At 44.7% G+C, this 9,181-nt stretch overlaps 1 protein-coding gene across 1 annotated transcript; it reads left to right on the top strand.

The window, feature by feature from the left end:
* Positions 1-2,331: 2,331 nt before the first annotated feature.
* socs3b (suppressor of cytokine signaling 3b) lies at positions 2,332-6,662 on the top strand. The gene is made up of 3 exons (XM_041067443.1): positions 2,332-2,546; positions 3,453-3,798; positions 3,912-6,662. The coding sequence occupies exons 2-3, from the start codon at positions 3,670-3,672 to the stop codon at positions 4,467-4,469; spliced, it is 687 nt and encodes a 228-aa protein (XP_040923377.1). The 5' UTR covers positions 2,332-2,546; positions 3,453-3,669; the 3' UTR covers positions 4,470-6,662.
* The last annotated feature ends 2,519 nt before the right edge of the window (positions 6,663-9,181 follow it).

The raw sequence follows: 9,181 nt of genomic DNA, 5'->3' as shown, positions 1-9,181 counted from the left end.
TTTTTTTTTTTTTTTTTTTTTTTTTTTTGCTTTTGCTCATATCACCAGTGGTGGAACCTAACTCATAAAAAGTAAAATTCTGATGTACTCAAGTATTTCCATTTTCTGCCACTTTAAACTTCCACTCCACTACATTTCAGACGGGAATGTTATAATTTTGTACTCCACTACATTTCAGTATTTGACAGCTAGAGTTACAAGCCTGTAATGGGCATATAAAATGCAAAGCGTTGCATACGGTATTCTAAACTGCTTAACAGTAAGTACTTAATGAATTATTCCATCTGCCTAACTGCAGTCTTGAAATGTTTTAATCCTGGTTCAACTATGCAAAGCACTTTGCAGCTTTGTTTTGAAAAGCGCTGTATAAATAAAGTTTCAGTGTTGTTATTCCTATTAATAATAATAACCTCACCCCAGTAATTATCTAAATACCTAATAATAGCTCAACTGACCAGATAAAACATTTAAATGCTGCTTACACATAAATGTACCGGTAATAATAATAATGCTACGATACAATACTTTTGCTTTTCATTCCTTCAGTGAATTTTACCAATAATAAACACACAATTTTCCTTAAGTAGGACTGTGAATGCAGGGCCTTTTCTCGTAAAAGAGTATTTCAGGTCAGGCTCGCTAGCAGAGCAGCTCAGCAGGTTGTTGCTCAAGAGCACTTACAGTAAGTCAGTCAGACGCTTCCTGACATGGCACGAGGGCCTGAGGGACCTTATCTTTAAACATTAGCCTGCTTACAGTGTGTCAGATGTTAAATCATCTGTCATGTAAAGAAAGGGAGTGAAAAGAAAATGACATTGTTTTCTTTTTTTAAAACTTGTTAGCCTCATCTGACAAGTCTATGTGTGGACTAACTGAAGGTAAGGCTTTATTAATACTGATGGGGAGAAATTAACATGTTACAGCAACACAAGAGACAACGCCCTAATTAAATGGTGTGACATTCGAAAGCTACATATAGAACATTATATGCTTTATAACCGACTATATTATTGAGCAAATACGTTTGCAGTGGTAGAAAGAAACATTTACTCAAGTACTGTGCTTATGACGTTTTGAGGTATTGTTTTCCTTTTTGTGCAACTTTATGCTTTTACTCCACCACATTTATTTCACAGCTGTAGTTACAACTTACTTTGTGGATTAATATTTAATATTCAAAACACATGATCAGCTTATAAAAGATGTTGCACGGTTACAGATTAATTGACCCAACAAGATGCAAAGCAGTCAGAATTACTGCAGCTCCACTGTGACTAGCCACAACATAAGATTGCTATTTACACACTAATGCATTAATTCCGTACTGATATTTAAATGATATATATAACACTCATAAAGTCAAATACTGATACAAATATTCATTTTACATCTGCACCTAAGTATAAGTTTGAATGCAGGATTTTTACTTGTAACTGAATACTTCTGAACTGTGGTGTTGCTATTCAGATTATCAAATATTCTACCCTTGAATATTTGTGTGGATGAATATGTGCAAACGTATTGAGCGCAGTAGTCTAAATAGTATTGTTAGTAAATATACTCTGCATTGGGGGTCAGCATTTAGCTTGAGCCTTGTGTCTGACAAGTTTTGCTTGTTTATTATAATATATTTTTTAGTTCATTTAAGGAAAACATTTATGCATAAAACTGCTTTAGTAGTTTGTATCTGAAGGCTGTTATGATTATTCCTGTTAATAAGTGAGGACTAGCAGTTCACGTCCATCCTCCTTTGGCACAAAAGAAAAAAAAAGATCTGTGTTGCACTTTGAGACGAGGGATCTTCTTGATCATAGACAGGCCAAATTATAGCCTATTATTTACCTGTGTTATTTAACTTAGCCTATTCTTGGACAGGCAGATTTGGCCCACGCCTGTTATTTGCCTATCACCGCTCTGAGGGTTATTTGGGAGTCTCTGTGCTGCACAGCATGCAGACTCCCCGCTATATCTGACTGTAAAGGCTGCCTCCCCCCTTCACACACACGCGAGCAAACACATCATAATTTTACTGAATATTATTTTATATTGTGCCATATACCGAGCTTTTAACTTTTCACCTTGTCGAGAAGGGAACCCACCAGTACCAGGAAACGGCCCAGCAAAGATCACGCTGATTATTTATTGGCAATCTGCCAAGGGAAAAAAAAAAAGAAAAAAAGAAAAAGAAAAAGCACGTGTTCTTGTTCTTTTGCGTGCGTGCGTGCGTGTATGTGTGCGCGCGCGCGGGGGAGCGTGCGTGTGTTTACTGGAAGAACCTCTGAACGGAGGAGGCGGAGCCTTACGGCTTTACTCACTGGAAACAACCTCCAGTAACCTTCCTCCACACACCGACAGGACTCCTCCGGCAAGATATCACCGCTGCCACATTCCTCCGCTCAGGACAGAAACCCACACACTTTTTGGATACTTTTTTTTGGATTTTAATGCCTGAGTTAATAATTCATCTAGCACTACTCTCGGGTAGTTTGCATATATTTTCCTTTGGTGACGAGTGGCTGCGGTGCGGGGCTGAACATATCCGCAAGGTAAGTTAAAAGACAGTGAAAAGACATTTAAAAGCGGGTGGTTGTACATAATTCAAGTTGGCAAAAGGATGAGAGAGGACGCGGCTGTGGTGCAGATGAAAGCGCAGCGGTTGTTATTGGGCTGCTCCGGCTCCATGGTGCAGTGCAGCCGACGGTGCTGGAAGTGTAATTTTGGGGGGTTTTGCAACACTGTGAACAGTGGACCGACTTCCATACCAGCGGCTTTGTATAGCGGTTCTCAGTCGTTATGGCGCCTCCGGCCGCCATCCCTCTGTCCCGCACTGTCCGGTGAAGCCGACTGTAATTCCTCCAGCTCAGAGGGGATCAGAGCAAACCAGACCAGACGGGACACCTTTTTAGTCATGGTGAAACCGGAGAATGGGGCCTCTGTGGCGCGGCCGAGGAAGGAATAAGGCGTTATTCAGTGAAAGAGAGTTGGGGGTGGAGTTGGTGTTGGGGGGGAGAGAGGGAGAGGAAAAAGCGCGCCGGACTCTTTCACAGTGACCCCGTTTCTGAAATCCCTTGTTGCGGTGCGCCCGATCGAAGACAATTGAAAGCAATCAGGATCCAGTTGCTGTCTGGCTGCACGGTGCAGCAGCAGCAGGAGCAGCAGCAGCAGCGCGAGTAAGCGAGGATTCATTTAAACTAAATATAACCTGCCTGCTCGCTGCCCAGTCCTGCCTTATGCATTTGTCATAGTCGCCATAACTGCATTTTATGGGGGTAAACCGAGAGCTCCAGTGTGGCGGAGTGGCCATTTATTTATGCCACTGCTTATGAATTAGAATAAGTTTCAAAGGAGACTGTGTTGCCTCAGTGTAGTCAGCTTTTGCATGTGTGCATCAGCTTGTACTCTGGAGGAAATGCCTCATCTGTGCTCCATCCTTTCCTTCTGCCTCCCTCCAGCTGTGTTTAGGTGCTCTCTCCCAGCCCCTCTCTGGATGCATCAGACTCCTCTGCCCCGGGGCCCTGGACCCGGTGTGTGACCCCGCCACCCTCACCCCATTCACCCCCTCTTTCCTCTCCTTCTGCCCCAAACTCCCTTCCACTTTTCCACCCCGACACTCCTGTTCTGGGCCCCCTGCCTCTCGGCCAGCAGGCGGAGGCAGGGGGCCATGGCGCCATGGTAACCTTCGGCGGACGCAACCCCCTCGCCATGAGCAGCGTGCCCCCTTCGGAGGGGAGGGTTCAGGGGTCCAACTTCACCCCACATCACTTCAAGCCCTTCAGTTCGCACGCACACTACCAACAGGTCAGTCTCACCTGGGTTTTTGGAGAAGCAGCAGTGTGTGTGTTACTGAAGTTTTAAAAATTCACCCAGGCTGGTAACACACAATAACAGACATTTCTCTCTGCCTATTTCAGGTGATGCGTGCACTGCATAAGCTCCAGGAGAGTGGGTTTTACTGGGGGGCTGTGGGAGGCCGGGAGGCCAGCTCCCTGCTGCGCTCTGAACCACCCGGCACTTTCCTGGTCCGAGACTCCTCAGACCACCACCACTTCTTCACCCTGTCTGTCCAGACGGCTCGAGGTACCAAGAACCTGCGAATTCACAGCGAGGGAGGCGGCTTCTTCTTACAGCCAGACCCTCAAAACACCCAAGAGCCCCCGCAGTTTGATTGTGTGCTGAAACTCATAGCGCACTACATGGGGAAAGGGCCAGATGCTGGAAGGAGCAGAGAAGGGGCATGTGGGGGCAATTCGGGAGAGGCAGAAATGAAAGGGCGCAACGTTTATTTGATACACACCGGCGGAGAGAGGGTCCCCCTGGAGCTGCGACGACCCCTCTCAACTTCTCTCTCGTCCTTGCAGCACATGTGCAGGAGGACCTTGAACAACCAAGGCTTGAGGGGGTCGCAGCGAGCAGAGCAGCTCCCGCACACACTTAGAGACTTCATGGAGGAGTACGATGCTCCTATATGACTGACAGGAACTCCACAGGTCCCACTACATGGACCGGCTGCCTGGAGGACGGCACAGACCAGGTCTCGGCTGCATACGTGAACATGTGCGCCTTTAGAGATAAAGTCAGTTTTTCGTGGTGGCCAGAATCAGCTGATCCCAGATCTGCTTCAACACTGACGGACACCACGGACCTGGGGTGTGGGACGAGGAGTGCGATTTGGGTTACAAACAATTACCTCGTCTGTCCTGCCTTGCAAAAACTGACCACTGATGTGAGTGGCAGATGAAGCCAGAGGTCAAAGGTCAGTGTTTCTTATGACTGACCCAGACGCAGAGCAGAGCCTCGTAGAAGATTAACCTGATTGTTCAATATGAACGATGACAGTGACGGCACGATCAGTAGACCACCAGTGATCCCTGTGGGTTTGATTTGCTTAGGAAAAATCTCTCCTCTTCTCTTCTCCTCTGTCAGCCTGACATTTACAACACTTTGGATCACTGGACAGAGAGAAAGGCGGCAAAGAGCGGAGAGGCTTAGACAAGTTACAGAGAAAAGGCAAAGTCCAAACAAGGGGCCCAAAGCAGAGAACTTACAGTATTTGTTTGTCTGAATGTGTGTGTGTGTGTGTGTGTGTGCGCTGTGGTGGCGCACACATTTCCATTGCTGCTTCCCGCAAATGTTGCCTCATTGACGGGAGCAGGGGAGTCATGCACGCTTGCTCCACACACACACCACACACCACACACACACACACACACACACACACACACACACACACACACACAGGTACAGGCTCACATGTAGGTTTTGTTAGCGTGGGAACAAAAAGAAGAAAAAGCATTATAAAGCATCTTCTCCTTCTCCCATTTGTTTCTTGTTTCTCCTTCATTACCCATACCCGCCCCCCCCACCCCCCCCCACCACCGCCACCTCTGTTTTTTTGGTTTTGTTTCAGACTGGCATGTGCGCTTTGACAGCGACAGAAAACAGACTGCTGTTGCTGAGACAAAAGCTTGTTACTGACACAAAAGCCTTGGCACGGGACCAAACAAAACATCAGAACTTATTTTTATCCAGACTAGCTGGAATAATGTCAGCGACACTGTAAAGCTCCTTGGGGAATGACGATGATGATGGTGATTCTAGAGATCGGGGGAGGGTGGAGAGGGTGAGAAGAGGGATTGAACGAAGGAGAAAGATGAGCGGGAAATGGGATTAGGAAAAGGAAATTGAAGAGGACAGAGAAATGGGGAGGGGGCTAGGGTGGGGGAGAAGGGGGTGGAGACATACTGGTATACAGCTAAACAAAAACATTGACTGGATTGATGCCCCAGACTTCGAGGAAATTATACAGCTCAACAGGACGCTGCTCCTGTAAATATAAATCAAGGTTTGCCTGGAAGCCCCGTGTGGAAAAAAAGAAAGTTTTGGCTGAGTCTTAATTCTGTCATTTAGACGCTCACAGTAGTTTCTTCTTTACATTATCATCTCCATCTTATTTCTTTTTGTGAAAACGTGTTGGTGTGTTTGAGTGTGTGTCTGTCTGCTCTCTCCCTCCTGGATCTCTTAAGTTCATGCCGGAGATGAGAGAGGAAATGAACTGTTTTGTGGACCGTTTAATCCCTGTAACTTTAGAAAAGTTTCTCGCCCCAGTCTACCTTCCATCGTTACCTCTGAAGCAGGAAGCAGGCAGTCGTGTTTGTCTGTCTGAATGTCAAGGGAACTCAAGACTCCCCTGAAGTGATTCTTTAAAAAACAACGCCTTTTGTAAAACGAAGTTTGAGACTCGGATTTGATCAAAACAGTTTTCTATTCCGTGTTTGACCACTGCTCTCTCTTACCTGTGATCCATATTGGAGTGGTATCCTTTTCGCATCGTAACATTTTGTGATCTCATGTGGCCACTTGAGACAAGAGCGCTGAAGTATACCATGGAAAAACGCATTTTTGGTCAAATCTCGGTCCTTTCTCCCATCAACACCAAGTCTGTACATGTGTCGCACCAGTGGACCTCACGTGTATGTGAAGCATTTGTCTTTTATAAAGACTCTCTCGCAAAAGGCTGGCCACTAGTCTGGCAAAAATACAAGCTGTACTATCGGAAAGCATTACAAAAAAAAAAAATAAATGAAAAGGAACGTTGCACATATTTATATTTCTAAAATATTTCAATAATTTATATTAAAGAGCACTATTTTTACAAAAGTCAATGCATTTGCCCTGTGTGTTACTTCACTGTTTGTTTCTTTGCCTCCCACACTGCTTCTCTTTTCTCTCTCTTAATTCACTGAGTCAATATTGACTGGATAAACTCTAACTTACCGTAATGTATTGTAAGGCAGTCTGTATTCCAGCCATGCCCGGCCTCAACAAGATTATTTATTGACAAATGGGATTTCCTAGTCAAACAAAGCAAATGTTTATTCAGTCCTCAGGCCTTTAAAAGACAAAAGGCTACGGGCAGAGTGAGGAGGACACGCATTCATCACAGGGTTAAAATGACTGCAATCATCACTTTTTGTTTTCTCTGCCAGAGCATTGTGGGTAAATTCCATAGGCATCAGAGGACATATAGGAATGGGCGGGGGCAAGATTTTTGTCAGACATGCCCTGCAGATGTACACAGCGCACAGTAACAAAGGGATTCCCAGAAGCACACTGTTGAGTTAACACCATCACACACACACACACACACATACACACACACACTTTGACACAGCAGTTACTGTGTAGAAAGCTCACTTTGGGCTGGACTTAACTGGAAAGGAATGCAGCAGGGTTTTATACATCCTGCCTGAGGGTCTGAGCGAGGATGGTGTCCTCTAGAGAGCGTGTGGATATATATGTGTGTGTGCGCGTGTGTGTGTGTGTGTGTCTGAGGTCAAATAGGTGAAAGGGTCCATGTGGAGATTTATGACACTCTGTGGTTTTAGTGTGTAGCCAATGCAGAGTGTATGTGTGTGTGTGTGTGTGTAAGAGATTGGTCTTGCTAGATTGCTGTTGGTAAAATTAAGCAAGAGGTGAGTTTCTTCATTTATATATTACCATCTCTCTCTTTCACACACACACACACACACTCTCTCTCTCTTTCACACACACACACACACACACACACACTCTCTCTCAGACACACACACACACACGGTTCCCATTCCCTGCATACCTAGTGTTCTGTCTGAGGCTGGCTTCCAGGAAAGAGGCACTTTAATTGAGTTGAGTTTTTACGGCTTGCCTGGTGTTAGTGTGCGTATGAGAAAGAGCGAATGAGGTGTCTTTGTGTGAGTGTGTGTGTGTGAGAGAGAGAGAGACGGGAGACAGGGGACTCCATCTGGAGAGAAGGGAATGAAAAGAAAAAAGCAAAATAAGGGAGTGAGAGCATCAAGGTCACTTTAAAAAACAATCAGAAATGTGATGTGAAACCAAACTGTTCACAGTTCTCAGATTAAGAAGAGAAGGTCACTGACACGATAATACATATATAGTCCATTACACCGTTTACCATACACACACACTTTGTTCTAACTTTAAACCTTTAAACAGGAAAGTCAGGAACGACCAAAATGTCCTCAGTGTCCAAAAATGTCTTTACTACCCAGGTGTAAAATTCAAACTGGTCTCACAAAGATAGCCATACAAGTACATATATATACATACATATATATAAACACATATCTGGATACTGTCCAGCCAAAGACCTCTGTGAAAGCGGCAGTGGGACTGAGGGGACCATGTTTAATAACTGTTTTTACAGCTTACCTCGGTTCAGGTAATTACAATGATTCAAAAACTCAGCCCCATGGTTCCTTGTTTTGCTATGACACTTACAGGAAAAAATGTGTGTGTGTGTGTGTATGTGTCAGAAGTTGCTGTTTTGTACGCCTGTGTGTGTCTGTGAGTGTGTGAATGTGGGTGGGTGACACTGTTTGTTTATGAGAGGAAGACTAAGTGAGTACTTATAGACAAAAATGACGTAATTCAAGAGACAAACAGAAATGAGTCTTCTTCCCAAAATCCAACCAGAGTAATCCAGTTTTACACACACACACACACACACACACACACACACACACATACACACACAGACACATATTGTCTAAATAAGCCAGCTCAGCTCACTGTGACTCATTCGATGTTCCCCATAGTTGCCTGGTTAGTGGGGCTGGAATATTTTGCCTGTATCCGTCGCTCCTCTTGTGAATCTCACACACTCACAGAAAGTCTTTCCACCATGATTCACTTTTCGGGTAATGACTTGCTGTGTCCAGCTCAACAGTTGTCAACAGTGTCCTGGGCCAAGCACAACACCCGACTCTCAAACAACTGAGCTTGGTTGGGAGTTTTTTCTTTCTTTTTTTTTTTTTTTTTTTACAACAATGAAAACATTCACACCAAAGATTGGGCGCCACCCCTCGTAGCTTTAATATCTTGTTTTAATGCAGGACAAGGAAATGTGAAGCAGGTTGAACGTAGAGAACATTTTAAAACTGAGCTGGTTTCACTGATAACATTCTTGCAGTCTAATTAAAACCTTGGTGTTATTAACATCTAATTTATTTCACATTGGAGCTCCTGCCAGTGTCAACAATGTCAAGTGTAGATGGTGGAAAGAATATTAAAGGGCTAGAATATGCCCCGCAACGAGCAATCCACAGTGGTCTTCCAGGAAGGGCCTCCGGTTTGCTGATTACTTCTTCCAGGAAGGCTTTTTGTTGGCTGATCGGCAGTTATA

This window comes from Toxotes jaculatrix, chromosome 21, assembly GCF_017976425.1.
Source record: "Toxotes jaculatrix isolate fToxJac2 chromosome 21, fToxJac2.pri, whole genome shotgun sequence".
Taxonomy (NCBI): domain Eukaryota; kingdom Metazoa; phylum Chordata; class Actinopteri; family Toxotidae; genus Toxotes; species Toxotes jaculatrix.
The sequence above is the reverse complement of the archived record's forward strand: the minus strand, read 5'-3'. Positions and strand labels throughout refer to the sequence as shown.